Here is a 19402-nt window from a genome sequence, read left to right as displayed (position 1 = left end):
ATTATTGATTTTACATTTTGTGATTTTTTTCTAGCTCTTGCTTGGTTTTAAAGTCTTTCCCATAGCTCTGACAAGTATGCTATTCTGTGTTCGCCTAATTTGCTTATAGTTTCCTTCTTTATATTCAGATCATTCACCCATTCTGAGTTCATCTTGGTGTAGGGTGTGAGAGGTTGATCCAAACCTAATCTCTTCTATACTGTCTTCCAATTTTCCCAGCAGTTTTTATCAAATAGTGGGTTTTGGTTCCCAAAACTGGGATCTTTGGGTTTATCATAGACTGTCTTGCTGAGGTCACTTACCCCAAGTCTGTTCCACTGATCCTCCTTTCTGTCTCTTAGCCAGTACCAAATTGTTTTGATGACCACTGCTTTATAGGATAGTTTGAGATCTGGGAATGCAAGTCCTCCTTCCTTTGCATTTTTTTCCATCATTTTCCTGGATATCCTTGATCTTTTGTTCTTCCAAATGAACTTTGTTATGTTTTTTTCTAATTCAGTAAAAGAAAAAGGTTTTTGGTAGTTCAATGGTTATGGCACTAAATAAGTAAATTAATTTGGGCAGGATTGTCATTTTTATTATGTTAGTTCGTCCCACCCATGAGCAATCAATGTTTTTCCAATTGTTTAGATCTAGTTTTAATTGTGTGGAAAGTGTTTTGTAGTTGTGTTCATATAGTTCCTGTGTTTGTCTCGGCAGATAGATTCCTAAGTATTTTATATTGTCTAGGGTGATTTTGAATGGGATTTCTCTTTCTAATTCTTACTGCTGAGATGGGTTGGAGATATATAGAAATGCTGATGACTTATGTGGGTTTATTTTGTATCCTGCAACTTTGCTAAAGTTGTTGATTATTTCTACTAGCTTTTTAGTTGATTCTCTAGGATTCTTTAAGGACCATCATATCATCCGCAAAGAGTGATAGCTTGATCTCCTCATTGCTAATTTTAATACCTTCAATTTCTTTTTCTTCTCTAATTGCTACTGCTAGTGTTTCTAGTACAATGTTAAATAATAGAGGTGATAATGGGCATCCTTGTTTCACTCCTGATCTTATTGGGAATGCATCTAGTTTATCCCCATTGCAGATGATGTTTGCTGATGGTTTTAGATATATACTGTTTATTATTTTTAGGAAAGACCTTTCTATTGTGAATTTTAAAATCTCCAGCTTGCTTGGTCTAGCACCCAAAATTGTGCACACTCACACTACACGGGCATGTGCTAGTCAATGACAAATAAGAAATAACTAACTGCCCACCTGGGCTGTCCTAAGCCAAGCTTGAGTCACCATTGGCACTTGTGAGGCACAGGAAGTGAAGTAGGGAACAGCCTCTGGTATTCATTGGCTTCCTGGGGACAGGGCTAGGTGCCAGTTCATGCTAGCAGCTTGAGCAGGGAGGAGGCCCACAGACAGCTTTCCTTCAGATTGGTCACGTGAGTCAAGGACTGATTCTCTTCTCTACCTTGGCCTTCAGGCCTAAACTCCCTCTGGCTCTGCCAGAAGGTTGTTAACCTTTTTCCTTTTCCTCTTCTCTCCTTCACTCCCTCTTCTTTTTCTTACTCCCATTGTGATTAAACCACCATAAACACCATTCTGACTTGAGTGTTTCATTTTAGGAATTTCATCAGCAAATTCCTTGGTGACCACAAATTATTATAACAATCTTTAAAGGTGATTTTCACCATAACACTATTCCTATGCTTTCCAGTGTTTTCAATAGGAATGGGTGTTGTATTTTATCAAAGACTTTTTTTCTGAATCTATTGAAATAATCATGTGATTCTTGTTGGTTTGCTTGTTAATTATGTGGATGGTTTTCCTAATATTGAACCATTCCTGGTATGAATCCTACCTGTTCATAGTGAATAACCCTTGTGATCACTTGCTGGAGTCTTTTTGCTAGTATCCTATTTAAGATTTTTGCATCTATATTCATTTCATTCACATCTCTTACCTCTTATTTATTTTTTGGTTTGATTTATCTAGTTCGGATAGAGGAAGGTTCAGGTCTCCCACTAGTATAGTTTTTCTATCTATTTCTTCCTTGAGCTCCACTAGTTTCTCCTTTAGAAATTTGGATGCTCTGCCATTTGCTGCATATATGTTGAGTACTGATATTTCTTCATTGTCTATACTAGGACTTTAAACTTTGGACATTGGAGTACAGACATTGGAAACTATCATTTTATTATTGACTGTGTTTTGCTCTGAATTTCTGGGTGTCTCAGAGGCCGTTTTTTGGTTGTTTCAGTTGTGTCCGACTCTTCGGGAACTCATTTGGAGTTTTCTTGGCAAATATACTAGAGTGGTTAGTCATTTCCTTCCCCAGCTCATTTGCAAATGAGAAAACTAAGACATAGAGTTAAGTGACTTGCTACTACAGTTGGTAAGTGTTTGAGGACAGATGTGAATTCAAGAAGCTGCACCTTCCTGACTAAAAGCCTGGCATGCTATCTGCTGAATCACTTAGCTGCCTACACATGTTAGGATTAAAATTCTCTGGAGACTCTATAGCAATTTATAATTACATATTAAATAGTGAAAGCAGGCTGGAGAGAAAAAAGACACATAATCATATGATCTGTCACTTAGCTAATCTGATTTTTACCATTGATCTTCCTTGATCCATAATTTATAATTCCAGTGACATCACTTTTTCTGGGTCTCCCTGGTTGAACAGACTTAACCTTAGTCTATGTCAGAAGCCATTCTTGTGGTCACTACGATACACACACACACATACACACACACACACTCCACATACACACAATTGCTTGCCATTTCCTTCTCCAGCTCCAGTATCTGAGGTCAAATTTGAATTCAGGTCTTCTTGACTCCAGACCCAGTTCTCTCTCTACTGAGTCACCTAGCTGCACTGTTTTAGAGGCTAGTCTTCCTTCAAGATAGATTCCCTTATTTCCTCTACACACTCCCAACCAAAGTGAATTGGATTTAAGTGAGGCAGAATTGTCCTTCCTGTTCAATACTTCCTATTGCCTGCACAATTTTCCATCTCCATCCTGTAATACTTTCTGTGTTCACTTCTCTCTTGGAAACCTCTTGATCACTTCAAGGCTCAGCTCCAACGATCCCCTCAAAAGGGGCTTTTCCTGATTCCCCCAGTTATTAGTGTTTCCACCTACCCCCACATTAGTTTGTATTTAGTGGTTTCCTCCCAGTATGGTGGAGGTGTATGGAATGTTCAGGACTGTTCATCCACTTTTTTCATTCTAAAAATTAGAGTAGGCACTGTCACCAGACCCTGATAAAATTATCTCAGCCATGGTAATACATGTATAACCCAGTGGCATTGCTTGTCAACTATGGGAGAGTGGGGGAGGAAAGAGTGGAAACAACATGAATCATGTCATCTTGGAAAACTCATGTGTAAATTTGTCACAGGAATAAAATAAATACAAATTTAATATATATGTGAATATATATAATTAAAAATAAATAAATAAAATTATCTCAGCAGATGGGCTAACCCAGGTCCAGAGGAAGATGGGCTTCACACTAGTCAGTGAGTTGGGGGACGTCCACTCCAAGCATGTGATGAGTTTCCCCAGGGCAAGTGGGAGGATGAGAACAATTTATTCTGAAGGCCATGAAGGTGGTGGAAGCAGGTGCTGGGAATCATTTAACACTTGGTTGAACAGGGAAGATGCCAAAGTCAATCACTGCATCTTGGGCCATCTCTAGCCACCCTGACTTTGGAGTTGTCACTGGACTTGAATGACTCTGGAAGAGAGAGTGAGGTTGATTGTTCATTTCTGCCTCACTTGGATTCAATTCAATTCCAAGTGAAGATCTCACCCCTCTGTGTTATTGGTTGTCTTCAAAATGAGGGATGAACAATATGTTGGTTGCCCTCAAGGAGAATATAAGGTCCTTGAAGGCAGAGTCTTTTGGGGTTTTGGATTCTCAGAGGCTGGCACATAACAGACACTTAATACATGCTTTTTTGAATTGAGTTCCATTTCTTCAATTGGTGTAGTGATGGAAAAGGTCACTGGTTCCAGAATCTGGAACCCTGGGTTCAAATTCTACATGATATGTTTCCTACTTATTTAAAGTTGGACAAGTTATTTATCTTCCCTAGGACTCATTTTCTAGGTGGGCCTAGATCTAGCCCCCCCCCCAATTGAAAGCCTTAATTTCTATCTTAGAATTAATATTGTATATTGGTTCCAAGGAAAAAGAATGGTAAACCCCCAGCAGAAAACCAAACTAGAAATCCTAAAAATTAAGGGAGAAATTAATAAAATCGAAAGTGATAGAACTATTGATTTAATAAATAGGACAAGAAGCTGGTACTTTGAAAAAACAAACAAAATAGACAAAGTACTGGTCAATCTAATTAAAAAAAGGAAGGAAGAAAAGCAAATTAACAGCATTAAAGATGAAAAGGGGGACAGCACCTCCGATGAAGATGAAATTAAGGCAATCATTAGAAATTACTTTGCCCAATTATATGGCAATAAATACACCAATTTAGGAGAAATGGATGAATATATACAAAAATACAAACTGCCTAGACTAACAGAAGAGGAAATAGAATTCTTAAATAATCCCATATCAGAAATTGAAATCCAACAAGCCATCAAAGAACTTCCTAAGAAAAAATCCCCAGGGCCTGATGGATTCACCAGTGAATTCTATCAAACATTCAGAGGACAGTTAATCCCAATACTATACAAACTATTTGACATAATAAGCAAAGAGGGAGTTCTACCAAACTCCTTTTACGACACAAACATGGTACTGATTCCAAAACCAGGCAGGTCAAAAACAGAGAAAGAAAACTATAGGCCAATCTCCCTAATGAATATAGATGCAAAAATCTTAAATAGGATACTAGCAAAAAGACTCCAGCAAGTGATCAGAAGGCTCATTCACCATGATCAAGTAGGATTCATACCAGGGATGCAGGGCTGGTTCAACATTAGGAAAACCATCCACATAATTGACCACATCAACAAGCAAACTAGCAAGAACCACATGATTATCTCAATAGATGCAGAAAAAGCATTTGATAAAATACAACACCCATTCCTATTAAAAACACTAGAAAGCATAGGAATAGAAGGGTCATTCCTAAAAATAATAAACAGTATATATCTAAAACCATCAGCTAATATCATCTGCAATGGGGATAAACTAGATGCATTCTCAATAAGATCAGGAGTGAAACAAGGATGCCCATTATCACCTCTACTATTTGACATTGTACTAGAAACACTAGCAGTAGCAATTAGAGAAGATAAAGGAATTGAAGGCATCAAAATAGGCAAGGAGGAGACCAAGTTATCACTCTTTGTGGATGACATGATGGTCTACTTAAAGAATCCTAGAGATTCAACCAAAAAGCTAATTGAAATAATCAACAACTTTAGCAAAGTTGCAGGATACAAAATAAACCCACATAAATCATCAGCTTTTCTATATATCTCCAACACAGCTCAGCAGCAAGAATTAGAAAGAGAAATTCCATTCAAAATCACCTTAGACAAAATAAAATACCTAGGAATCTACCTCCCAAGACAAACACAGGAACTATATGAACACAACTACAAAACACTCGCCACACAACTAAAACTAGACGTGAGCAAATGGAAAAACATTAACTGCTCATGGATAGGACGAGCCAATATAATAAAAATGACCATCCTACCCAAACTTATTTATCTATTTAGTGCCATACCCATTGAACTACCAAAATACTTCTTCACTGATTTAGAAAAAACCATAACAAAGTTCATTTGGAAGAACAAAAGATCAAGGATATCCAGGGAAATAATGAAAAAAAAAACACATATGATGGGGGCCTTGCAGTCCCTGACCTTAAACTATATTACAAAGCAGCAGTCATCAAAACAATTTGGTACTGGCTAAGAAACAGAAAGGAAGATCAGTGGAATAGACTGGGGGCAAGCGACCTCAGCAAGACAGTATACGATAAACCCAAAGATCCCAGCTTTTGGGACAAAAATCCACTATTCGACAAAAACTGCTGGGAAAATTGGAAGACAGTGTGGGAGAGACTAGGAATAGATCAACACCTCACATCCTACACCAAGATAAATTCAAAATGGGTGAGTGACTTAAACATAAAGAAGGAAACCATAAGTAAATTGGGTAAACACAGAATAGTATACATATCAGACCTTTGGGAGGGGAAAGGCTTTAAAACCAAGCAAGATATAGAAAGAGTCACAAAATGTAAAATAAATAATTTTGACTACATCAAACTAAAAAGCTTTTGTACAAACAAAACCAATGTAACTAAAATCAGAAGGGAAACAACAAATTGGGAAAAAATCTTCATAGAAACCTCTGACAAAGGTTTAATTACTCATATTTATAATGAGCTAAATCAATTGTACAAAAAATCAAGCCATTCTCCAATTGATAAATGGGCAAGGGACATGGATAGGCAGTTCTCAGATAAAGAAATCAAAACTATTAACAAGCACATGAAGAAGTGCTCTACATCTCTTATAATCAGAGAGATGCAAATCAAAACAACTCTGAGGTATCACCTCACACCCAGCAGATTGGCTAACATAACAGCAAAGGAAAGTAATGAATGCTGGAGGGGATGTGGCAAAGTAGGGACATTAATTCATTGCTGGTGGAGTTGTGAATTGATCCAACCATTCTGGAGGGCAATTTGGAACTATGCCCAAAGGGCGACAAAAGAATATCTACCCTTTGACCCAGCCATAGCACTGCTGGGTTTGTACCCCAAAGAGATAATGGACACAAAGACTTGTACAAAAATATTCATAGCTGCGCTCTTTGTGGTGGCCAAAAACTGGAAAACGAGGGGATGCCCATCAATTGGAGAATGGCTGAACAAACTGTGGTATATGTTGGTGATGGAATACTATTGTGCTCAAAGGAATAATAAAGTGGAATAATTCCATGGAGACTGGAACAACCTCCAGGAAGTGATGCAGAGCGAGAGGAGCAGAACCAGGAGAACATTGTACACAGAGACTAATACACTGTGGTATAATCGAACGTAATGGACTTCTCCATTAGTGGCGGTGTAATGTCCCTGAACAACTTGCAGGGATCCAGGAGAAAAAAAACACCATTCATAAGCAAAGGATAAACTATGGGAGTGGAAACACCGAGGAAAAGCAACTGCCTGAATACAGAGGTTGAGGGGACATGACAGAGGATAGACTCTAAAGGAACACTCTAATGCAAATACTATCAACAAAGCAATGGGTTCAAATCAAGAAAACATCTAATGCCCAGTGGACTTACGCGTCGGCTATGGGGGGTGGGGGGGAGGAAAAGAAAATGATCTATGTCTTTAACGAATAATGCTTGGAAATGATCAAATAAAATATATTAAAAAAAAAAAAGAATGGTAAATGATTTTTTTAAAATTGTCCAAATACTAGTAATAGAAACCAGTTTCTGGGCCTTATGTCTGGGCTTCTCAGTATAAATAGCCACTTATATTCAATTTTATTATTATTAATAATAACGGCAAATGTTTATAGAGTGTCAAGCCCTGTGCCAAGTGTCTTACAGACATCTCTTTTCATCCTTACAACAATCCTGGGAGGTAAATGCTATTAATATCCCTATTTTATTGAGGAGGAAAATGGGGTAAACATGATTTAAGTGACTTCCCCAGTCACACAGCTATTAAATTCCTGATATAGAATTCAAATTCAGGTCTTCCTAACTCTAAGCCCAATGCTCTATCCACTGTAATACCCAGCTGCCCTGAGCTTATAATACTAATTAAACTGTTAAGAGCAGTAATTAAATTAAGCTCCTACCACCCTAAATACCTGGGCATTTCTTCTCTTCCACAACTCCATCACAGCTAGTCTTTAGATAGAGCTTTAAAGTTCTATCTTTAAAAGTTCCATACAGAGGTTATTTCTTAGACAGCCACCCTGGAAGGTAAATACTATTATTATTCCCATTTTATAGATAAGGAAAGCGAGGCAAACAGGGGTTAAGGTAATTTGCTTAGTGTTACACAGCTCTAGTAAGTCCCCGAGGCTCAGGATTCAAACTCAGGTCTTCCTGACTCCAGACCCAATGTTCTACCTACTGTATCACATGGCTGCCCCAGAATACTAATTACATTGTTAAACGTGCTAATTAATCAAAGTAAGCTAGCATTTATGTAGATTTAAGATATTTGCAAAGTCCTATACCTATGTTATTTCGTTTCCTTTTTAAGAACATCCCTGGTTGGTAGGTGCTATTGTTATGTCCATTTTTCAGATGTGGAAACTCAAAACTGAGGGAGGTTAAGTGATTTGCCCACGGTCACACAAGCAGGCAAGTAAATCAGGAATCAAACACAGGTTTTCACATCCTTAAGACCAGCACAAACCCCGCTGCACAGCCATTCCTTCTGTATGAATTCCTGCCCGAAGCCAATATATAATTGAATTCTCCGCTCCATGTCCCTTTGGTTCAGGTCGTTAATTTTTCTCCTGAGGTATACCTCTCCCGTCCCCTAGAGGGCGCAGCCACCGGCCCGGGAAGCGCCTTTTGCGGTTCAGCCCTGCTGGGTGGCGGCTCTGCCCTTCACAAAGATGGCGGCAGGAAAGGGTTAAGAGGGCGAGGCCGCACGGGGCGGAGGCGGTCATGTGACGGGGGAAGATGGCTGCTTTTCCGTGGTAAGCTGGAAACTCACCCGGGCGGATCTGTTGGGAGGTTGGAATGAACGGGTTGCCCCTTGTTCTCCCGATATGGGTGTGTGTGTGTGTGTGTGGGTCTAAAGTTGCCGTGCTAGGGGAGAGCTGGGACAAGAACCGTGGGAGGTAGGCGACGCTATGCGTTGCCACGACGACAGAATCCTTCCCCATTCCTACGTTTTGCCCACTCCCCTCTGGGCCCTCCTAAACTCTGAGCTTTACCGACAGAAGAAACTGGAGGAGGACAAATAAGGCAACCTCCCCTCACCCCATATTACAGATTAGGAAAGTAAGACTCATGGAGGCCTATTGACCAAAGACGCACAGCTAGCAAGAGCCTGAGCTAGGATTTGAACCCAGGCCTTCCCTCAAATGTTACCTTTTTTTTCTAATGTGACATCACACCGACCGACCTCTTTCTCCCTTGTCCAGAGGGACACGTTGCTTCCAAGCATCTTAGATTAGAGGACCTGGTATTGTTAGTATGGCTTCCTTTCTTCCTTCCTCCTTCATCATAGAACGTAAGAACTGTAAGGGAATTTAGTTCCAAAAGTCACACAGGTGTTTATATTATTGTTCATTTGTGTCCAAATCTGGGATCATTTTACAGATGAGGAAACTGAAGCAAATAGGATTAAGTGACTTGCCCCGGGACACACAGCTAATGAGTATCTGAGGCCAGGTTTTGAACTCAGACTCTAGGCCTGGCATTATATCCACTGTACCACCTAACTGCTGGAACCTCATTAGTAATAGCCCCATCCCTCAAATAGCTTAGGTTCTTAAAACTCTGCTTCTAGGCATTTAATAATTGTTGGTTGATTGATTACCTGGCACATAGTAAGCATTAATAAATGCTTGTTGACTTTACTCTTGGGCTGGAGACAAGTATCAATAGTAATGGCCATAGTATTTTTTTTTTAGGCAGAACTCTTTTTTACTCATTTTTTAATAATTGACAAGAATAATGATATCCATCAATACTCAAAGTTAATAAACAAAATTTATGTTTTGTTCACTACAATATGTTTTCTAAGGCAGGTAAAGTAACTTACAAATATTATTACAAATGTTATACCCGAGTTTTAGTCCAAAGTCCACCATTAATTAGTTGCATTACATCAAGCAATTAGTTTCCCTTTCTGACATTTTATGTGTAAAATGAAGGTATTAGATATGATGATTCTTAATGCCCTTTTAGCTCTAAGATTATGACCATAGTATTTTGGAGGGGATGGCTTTTTCCCTTTGATCTGAAGCTAAATGGTGGGCTTTTTGAGGCATTGTGAGTTAAAATTCCTGCAGCCCTCTGCTTGGATTAAGTAGCTCATTCTGTTGTGGTAGAAACAACCAGATTTGTAGCAGGGTCTCCCCCCTAAGAATGGGAGACTCAAAACTCCCTTCAATCCAAACTTTAAAAAAGAATTTTATTTGAAGAAGTTTAAGGTGGTATAATAGCCTAATAACTGGTGGAATAGTTTTGGGTTTATTCAGGTAGCCTTATGATTGATGGATAAGCCCAGGGGCTAGTAGAGTAGCCTCTTTGGAGCTGATAGTATGGAGTAGCAGCTCCTCTGTAGAGTGGCAGCTTCCATACTCTGTGAGTCAGGTTGGCATATTTATTGGGGTCTGAGAGCTTGTCATCTCCTGTTCCAAATTCAGGTGGAAATGTGTTTTGGGGCTTGTTGTCATAGGAGCATACACAAGTTTTGAGGATTCTTCTGGAATGCCAGAGTGCTCAGTGCACAGGTTCCATGTTTCCCCATTGTCCACGTTCTCATCATGGGAGAGATCTTACTGCCTTTTTAGAATGAGAATGTGGAGGGGGGATCTGCTACATCGGGGGACTACTTATAAGTAATTAATTATGTCTTTCAGTTCTAAGAACTAATTTATTACTAAGAAAAATTAATAAAACAGATTATACACAAAGTTGATGCCCAGTATAGAATATTATAGATATAATAAAGAGTGGGTAATAGATCAGTCTGCATATCATGCTTGACTAATGCTGAAACTACAGGTTTTGCAATTGTTGTTTAAACAATGCTAACTGGTGAGAAATGCAGGATTTCAGAGTATGAGGGTCCCATTCCTATTATTATCTTTCTATTATTATTATTATTTCTGTTATTATTATTCAACTTACTATCTTACTATTACTATCTTTCACCCACTGCCCGCTGTCGGCCCAGTCAATTCTAGTGTTTGTCATATTTGGTACCCGAAATTACATGTAGGTGAGGAGATTTCTGATAGAGAATATTTACGCCCTATTTTTTTTTAATTCTGCTGTATAATTTGGCATATTTTTGTCTGCCTTAGTTGTCACAGTGTGCAGAGAGGTGAGTTGAATTGTATAAATCCTCAGGAACTTACTTCATAACTTTAGCCAAGTCTTGTTTGCTTCAGTTTCTTTATATGAGAAGTGAGTACAATAATAGCACCTGCCTCACAGGATTTTTGAGACAATCAAATGTAAATTGCTTTGCAAGCCTTAGTATATGGTGTTAGTATTAGTTATTATGACATGATACAGGAGTAGATGTACCCTGGGTCCTAAAAATTACAGGTGAAATTCTCATCCATCATTACCAAAACTTCTGTAGTCCAATAATTAACCCAAATAAATCATTTAGGTAAAAACTAGGGAAAGGTCAGACTCTTAAAATTTTTTTAATATATTATATGTACATAAATTTGTGTGTAAATATATATAGATATACTTTTAAAAGAAAAATTCATTTTTATATTTTTTTCACATAGTTTTTATATTTATTTAGCTCATTAATAAATATAGTTTTATATTTATTTTATAAATATCATTTTTATATTTATCTTATAAATAAGTATAGCTTTTATATTTATTTATAGTTATTCCTAAAGCACAGGTTTTACCATGTCACTCTCTGTTCAGTATACTCCAGTTGCTCCTAATCCTAATAAAACCTCATTTAACATTTAAAGCCCTTTACAATATGGCCCCATAATTTATTCAAGGTTTATTACAAATTACCCACTTTCACCTACTCTTAAGATCTAGCTCAACTAGCCTACTGTTTCTCAAACATGACATTCCATCTCCATGCTTTTGCACAGACTTTCTGCTCTTTAAAATTTATTTAAAATTATTTATTCCCTTAGCATGCTGAGTTTCCTTCAAAGTTCACCTCAAACCTCAGCTCCTTACTATATACCTTTCAATTATCAACATTTATTTTTCTCATTCCTACACAGAGAGAGAGAGAGAGAAAGAACTTTTAAGGGTAGTATTATGTGGCTGGTTTTTTAAATAAAGCCCCCCCAAATCCTACAAATCTCAACAATAACAGTAGACATTTGGGACATTTCCCTATGAATATTTGCTAGTAGATTGAAACAACTCAATTTTGAGGAAATAGAATAGTAAGTAAGTAATAGAATAGTAAGAAAAGTAAGTAGAACATGTACATTGTAGTTTCTGACTCAAACAGCATTTAAAATAGGAAGTCATCTTTGTAACAAAAGAAACAATGATAATTAAGATGTAGTAACATATCTTTTATCTGCTTCTTGCAGCTATGCAAATTTTTATATACTGTATTCAGTTACCCAGTGGAGGGCGATGTTTAGCTTACAAAAAGCAAGTTAACCTCTACAATAGTAAATATTAAATTTGCTAGTCTTAGGAATACTATCTTAGTAGAGCAAAACAGAAGACAGGATAGCTAGCAGCAAAGCTGTGCATGAACGTTCAGGAAGGAGAACATATTTCTTACATGAGAAATAAGGCAGACATAGCCAACTCCATTATATTTCTAAAAAAATCTTTCCCAGAAAAGAAATACTTCATAAAATACTTTAGTAAGCTTGATCATGATTTTTTTTTCTTTTTCAAAGAAGAAACTTAGCTTTTATGACTCTTAGAAGAACACAGAATCTGTGCCTCCCTTTCTAGTTTTATCTCTGTTTCACACATTAGTTAACATGATTCTGAAGGCAAATTCCTTCACTGCTTAGTGATCTAAGGAACACCCTGATGTTAGAGAAATCACATAGAAGGGCACACTCTTCATTGCTAGGAGATGTTCCTCTTTAGGAATTCTCTTCGTTGATGAAATAACAAAGAATATACTCAATACTTAAAAAGTAGTCAGAATTAAGGTTCCCAAATTTAGGGGGGAAATTTTAAAAATTGGTTTTATATGTAATTGGGGGGAAATAAGATTAAGGCATTTTAAAAATATAGTCAAAAGTCAGCCTGTAAGCGAAACTTGTAAATCTGTCACCAAATGTTTTGTTGAATTCTTATGTTGATTGGCTTGATGAAACTTTTAAACACTCCTACTGTATGCAGAACAATGTGTTAAAGCCACCTATTATTTCAATGTGTTTGTTTCCCTAACTTTGGGGATTATTTTTTCATCTATAAAAATATTCTAAGGAACCATAATTACTGATTAGACATTTTTCAAAGTGTAATAATATGTGCTGACCAAATACTAGCTCATATTCATATATAACACTTTACATATATATGATTTCATTTGATTCTCATAAAGCATCAATGTAATGTTGTAGATAGAGAGCCTGTCCTGAAGACCAGAAAGACTTGAATTCCAGTCCTGCCTTGCTTGTAATGAATGACTGTGACTCTGGCCAAGTTACTTGGCTTCTCATTTCCTTAAGCAACTTTAAGACCTGTATTGTTAGAAGGAATTCCCTGATCCATGCCAATAAAATCACAGAGCTGGTCTCTATGCCTAATTCTCACAATAACCCTATAAAGTAGGTACTAGTTTTACCCTCATTTTGTATATAAAGTAACTGAGAGCTAGAGAAGTTTAATGATTTATCCAAGGTCACACAGGTAGTAAGTTTTTGAGGTAGGATCTGAACCCAGATCTTAGTCCAAGTCCACTGGTCAGTCCACCACTTTAGACTTCCTTTGCTCTATGAATTATATTCTATTTTTAGGCATCTTGCTTCCTCTCTTGCATTGTTTGTTACCCACCCTGGCTCTGGTGCTTGCTATTCTAAATTCTGATTTTCTTCTTTGAGTTCTAGGTCAAGCAGCTGCACTCTGATACACTGTAGTGTATCTCTGTTTTAGAGCTCTAGAGCTTTTTGGCATTCAGATTCTCCCATTTACTCTTTCTTAGCTTGTTTTTAATTCATATAGAGAGAGCTAGATGGCTTGGAGATGGGAAGTCCTGGGTTCAAATGTGACCTCAGACACTTCTTAGCTGTATGACCCTGGGCAAGTCACTTAATCCTTGTTACTTAGTTCTTACCACTTGTCTGTCTCACAACCAATACATACTTCTGTCTAGAAGCTAATTTTTTTTAAAAATGTTTTTCAGTCTGTGACTTTAGTACCTTTCCTTTGACCAATGCTGGTTGGGACTATCTGTTCATTTTCAAGCCTTAAAAAGAGTTTCTTATACTAGTAACTCTCCCTCTCTTTTCTTTAGATACTCTAATTTTTTAATTAATTTCTTTAGAAAATAACATTTAAATATGCTATGTAAAGGAATTATTCTATCTTCCATTTCATTCAGTAGTACAAATGGCATAATTTCTATTAAATAATGAAGGGCACAACAATGACTATGACCTTTTAAAGAATTTGGGTATGAGTATTTCATACAAAAGCTAATGAATTAAGCAATGAAAAAGATGGTAGATTGAGGGAGAATGGACAGTAATAACATTAAAAGGGCTACTGCTTGTGAGGGAGAATAGGAAATTGGAGATTAAGAAAACAAAAAGGACAGGTTGATATGCCTATTGAGTTTTATTCTCTTTCTCTGGCCTGAGGTGTCTCAGGAAATCTCCAGTTGTGAAATGCTGGAGTTTATGGCTGAAGAATTTGTTTCTCTTCAGTATTTAGATGAAAAGAAATAGACTTCTTTGTTGAGAATGGCTTAGGTATTAGCCTAAAGTCAAAACCATAGAGATCCTATCAAGATTTCTGCCAAGTCTGATGATTGTGTGACTATAGTAATATAAATTTATGTATAATTTTATACTTGGTTGGACATTTAGCCATTAAGCATCTTATGATAGTTTCTGATTTTAAAAGTTATTGAGTTGGTAGGAGAGATGCTCAGAAATACCATATAAATTTCACTGTCAAGCATTTTCTCTATCACACTATGCTGCCTCATTAAAAAGAATTAACTAGATTAAAAAATAGAAGTATTAATGGACAAATTTCATGCATTAAAATACTTGAGATTGTGGTTATATGTTTTTGTGTCAGTGTGTTTGTTATTTTGAGTTTATTTTTATAAGTATTAAATACAATGTTTGATATTATGAAAATTCTCTGAAAGAGCTTTTGGTTTTACAGTTAAGTCCAATAAAGTACCTTTCAATTCTTAGAAACTTGCTATAACTTAAAAAAAAAATAAACTATTTTTTTTTTTAATTTAAGGATGTGACATATTTTGGGCTATTGTAAGGAATTCATTTGCTGCTGTGCTTTTTTCCTCTCTTCCTTCTTGCTTTCCTTCCTCCCTCACTCCATCCTTTTCATCCTCCCTTCCTCTCTTGTATCTTATAATTGATACAAGTACCAATTCCAAGGCAGAAGAGCAGTAAGGGCTAGTCAATGGGGGTTTAAGTGACTTGCCCAAGGTCACACCACACAGCCAGGAAGTGTCCAAGACCATATTTGAACCCAGGACCTCTTGTCTTTAGGGTAGGCTCTCAATCCACTGAGCCACCTAGCTGACCCCTCTTCTTTCTTTAAACTATTTTTGGTAAATGGAAAACCTATAGGAATGAGATCATTTGATATTTTTAAGCTAGAGACCTAAAACCCTTATAAGATAGGTACTAACCTAGACAAATCTTACCCCTGCCAATAATCAGCTTTTTAATCATGAAAAGGACATTCCTTGACTAACCTCACTTTCCCTATTTATAAAAATGAGGAGATTAAGATAGATGTTTGCTCAGGTCTCTTCCTGGTGTAAAACCCTCACATTCTAATAACTCCAGCAAGAAATTTTTATTTACCTGAACTTTATTAACTGCTTGAATTATGCATGTGTCTTTAACAGGCATTCGAGGCAGAGAAACTACAAAACTGAATTGGAGTCATGTAGGTTAGAGGCGGTACCCCTGGACTTTGGAGATTATCATCCACTGAAACCTATAACTGTAAGTTTATGTGTGATGAGTATTCTCATTGACTGAAATTACTGGCTGCCACCTTTCTTTGTCTTTTCTTGTTTATTATTGGGAATTGGTCCTGATATCATCACTTGCATCTCTGTGTTCTTTGACTTTTATTTTGTTGCTTGCATTGCCCATGCTTATTATTTCCTTTCATATTAGTAGAATTAACTTGAACATTTGATTTATTTCAGGGGTGGAGGAGGGATGAATCTAGTTTCTTCTTGGTTTCTCCAATTAGAAAAGAAAGATCATGGTTAAGGCCTTGTCTCAAGTAAGGAACTTTTTCTCTAGCTGTTTTCAAGAGGGAACCTCACTATTGTTTGTCCCATGTGGACAGGCTTTGTCTACATACTACTTTTAAAATGTATGAGAATATGATCATAGTATAAGATGACTTTGAAGGAAATAGCTGGTTTATTATACTCAGAGCAAAATGTTCATTATTAATAAAAATGTTAAATTTTTAATGATTTTTTTGTTTAAAAATTTTTTTAAAAACAAAAATTAACACACTCAGACAGAAGTAGTAAACTAGTACAACTGAGTTATCTATTCATTTCATAAGTGGAAATGATATAAAACATAATTGGGAAAGTAAAACATTCTTTAAAAAAGAGAAAATGATAGTCATTTTATTGTTCTTTTAGGAAGAATGTTAAACTCTGATTTTCCCCACAGGTCACAGAATCAAAGACCAAGAAAATGGGGAGGAAAGGAAGTACTTCTTCTACTTCCTCTTCTTCCTCTAGCTCCATGGTGGACCCTTTGAGCAGTGTTCTTGATGGTACTGATCCACTCTCTATGTTTGCAGCAACAGTAGATCCAGTAACTGTTACAGCTAATATGGTAATGGAATGCTCTTTTTTTTTTTTTTAAGGAAAGAGTCCTTTTATATGGGCATTTCTCCATTTTTAGGAAATACTTTTTTTTTTTTTAAAACCCTTACTTTCCATCTTAGAATCAATACTATGCATTGGTTCCAAGGCAGAAGAGTGGTAAGGCCTAAGCAATGGAGTTTGAGTGACTTGCTCAGGGTCACACAGCTAGGAAGTATCTGGGGTCATATTTGAACCCATGATCTCTGATTTCTGGACCTGGATCTCAATCCACTGAGCTAGCTAGCTGCCCCCTTAGGAAATATTTTTATATGAAAAAAGTAATGAATGAAAAAAGTAATATGAAAAAAGCCTTAATACTGTGGTTTTAAATCAGAGAAAGTGCTTTTTATTAACCTTTAGGCACCATGTAAATGTCAACAAACAAGTCAGCAAATAGTTATTAAATACCTACTAGATGCCAGGCACTATGCTAAATCTGGGGAATAAAAGAGAGGTAAAATACTATCCCTTCCCTCAAGGAGCTCATAGTCAAATGAGAATGATAGTATGTGAACAGTGACAGATATACATGATAAGGAGAAGGCAAATTGGAGGACATCTGAGAAAGAAGGTATTAGGCCTGGGAAAGTCCTTTTATAGAAAATGAGATTTGAGACCTAAAGGAAATGGGAAAGCTAGGAGTTGGAGATGAAGAGAAGAATATTCCTAGGATGAGGCTAGCTAGTGAAAAGACATACAGTGAGGAGATGGAGTGACCTCTTCAGGAAACATCAAGGAGCCCACTATTGCTGGACTGTACAGTATAGGGAAACTCATACAGTGTAAGAAGATTGGAAAAGATAGAAAGGGGTCAGACTATGAGAAGCTTAAAAATCAGAGGATTTTCTTTTTGATGATTGTGTGAAGTAATTATTTAGGGGGTTTGGATCCTGAACACCATAGTAGCAGTTCATAGGAATCCCAAAGTCGAGTGGCATCTGAAGGCCAGACTCCTGGGTTCCCCATCAGTGTGGGCATCCAGAGGATCAATGTGCCAGAGCCAGTACAATGTCTCCACAGAGGGAGGAGCAAAGGGAATTTAAAAAAAGAGCACAGGAAGGAGAGGGGCCTTTTTTTTTTACTTCCGCCTTTGAATGAATGGTCTTCTCTCTCTCTTACTCTATCAGTCTCTCTCTTTATTAATAAATGCTTATAAGCCTCCAGATCAATTTTTACTTAATAGGGGGCCACTAGAGTTTACTGGAGAGTGACATAGTCAGACCCACCTTTCAGGAAGATTACTTTGGCAGCAGAGTGGACGATGGATTGAAGAGCAGAGAGACTGGAGTCAGTGAGACCAACCAGAAAACTATTGAAATAATACTGGCATAAGGAAAGCTGCTGTGTCAATGGAGAGAAAGAGATGAGTAGGAGAGGTGTTGTAAAGATAGAAATAACATTTGGATTGGATTGGATGGGGGGAAGGAGAAAATAAATTATTGTCAATAAATCTACATTGTAAGCCTGAATGACTGGAAAGATGGTGGCACCCTCAATAGTAATAGGGAAATTAAAGAGGAAAGTTTGGAGGAAAGATAAGGTTGGTTTGGGACATGTCGAGTTTGAGATGTCTATGGGGCATCCAGCTGAAGTTGACCAATAGGTAGTTGCAAGATGCAAGACAAAAGGTCAGCAAAAGTTAGGACTGGATAAACAAATCTGGGAATTATCTGTATAGAGATGATAATTTAATCTAGGGGTGCCAATGAGTTCATTAATCAAGATAGTATAGAAGAAAAAGCAATAGGAAGAGAAGGATATAGGAAGATAGCTAACAGGGATGGATAGATCAAGTGAGGCCTTTTTAAGGATAGGAGAGAAATAGATATGTTTGTAGGAAGTAGTTAGGGAACAGGGAGACATGGAAGATGGGTTAGAGTAGGAATGATAAAGGGAGCAGTCTTCTGGAGAAAATAGGATGGAATGGATTCATTTGGGTGTGTAGAGTGGGGTTAGCTTTGGCAAAGTAAATAAGGGCAACATCTTCATTTGAGGGAGGTGCAACAGTGATATGAGATGAGAGAGAGGGGAATGGAGAGTTCTCAATATATGACCTTATTTTTTCAATTAAGTATGAGTTGAGATTCTTAGCTAATAAAATTGGAGAGAGGAGATTATAGGAGATTTGAGAAAGGATGAAAAAGTTTGGAATAGCTGCTTTGGTGAGTGGGATAGCGAATCATTTTAGGGTGGTATAAAAAGATTGGGTTCAGTCAAGATTATGAAATATAAATTTGTAGTGAACTAGTTAACATATTTTCACAACTTTTCTCCAACTCTGTACAGTGGCAGATTAATAGAAATATTCTTTATATTTTCAAAGCTAATTTATTGAAAGAATCACAAGGAGACAGCTAGGTGGCTCAGTGGATTGAGAGCCAGGCCTAGATATGGAAGGTGCTGGGTTCAAATGTGACCTCACACACTTCCTAGCTATGTAACTCTGACAAGTCCCTTAACCCCCATTGCTTAGCCTTTATTGATCTTCTACCTTAGAACCAATACATAGTATTGATTCTAAGACAGAAGGTAAGGGTTTTAAAAATATATATATGCACAAGACAACAATCAATAATAGGGTGTAAACCAATGAACGTTTTTCTATTATTCAGAGTAATCACTTAAAAATCATTTTGATTTTCAGTTTTGAATTCTCTTCCTCCCTTCCCTAC

General features: G+C 37.1%; 1 protein-coding gene across 2 annotated transcripts in view; it reads left to right on the top strand.

Moving 5' to 3' along the window:
* The first annotated feature begins 8537 nt into the window (after positions 1–8537).
* The window catches only part of VPS35L (VPS35 endosomal protein sorting factor like), a 106331-nt gene continuing 95466 nt past the window's right edge, over positions 8538–19402 (top strand). The window contains exons 1-3 of one of the 2 annotated variants that reach the window (XM_007498179.3): positions 8538–8667; positions 15735–15834; positions 16531–16698. In XM_007498179.3, coding sequence (XP_007498241.2) covers positions 8651–8667; positions 15735–15834; positions 16531–16698 — 285 coding nt within the window. In that variant the 5' untranslated portion in view covers positions 8538–8650. Of the gene's footprint in view, positions 8668–8852; positions 8975–15734; positions 15835–16530; positions 16699–19402 lie in introns of those variants that run through there. The other variant, XM_056806566.1, reaches the window with a different exon arrangement.

Source organism: Monodelphis domestica, chromosome 7 (assembly GCF_027887165.1).
Source record: "Monodelphis domestica isolate mMonDom1 chromosome 7, mMonDom1.pri, whole genome shotgun sequence".
Lineage (NCBI taxonomy): Eukaryota > Metazoa > Chordata > Mammalia > Didelphimorphia > Didelphidae > Monodelphis > Monodelphis domestica.
The sequence above is the reverse complement of the archived record's forward strand: the minus strand, read 5'-3'. Positions and strand labels throughout refer to the sequence as shown.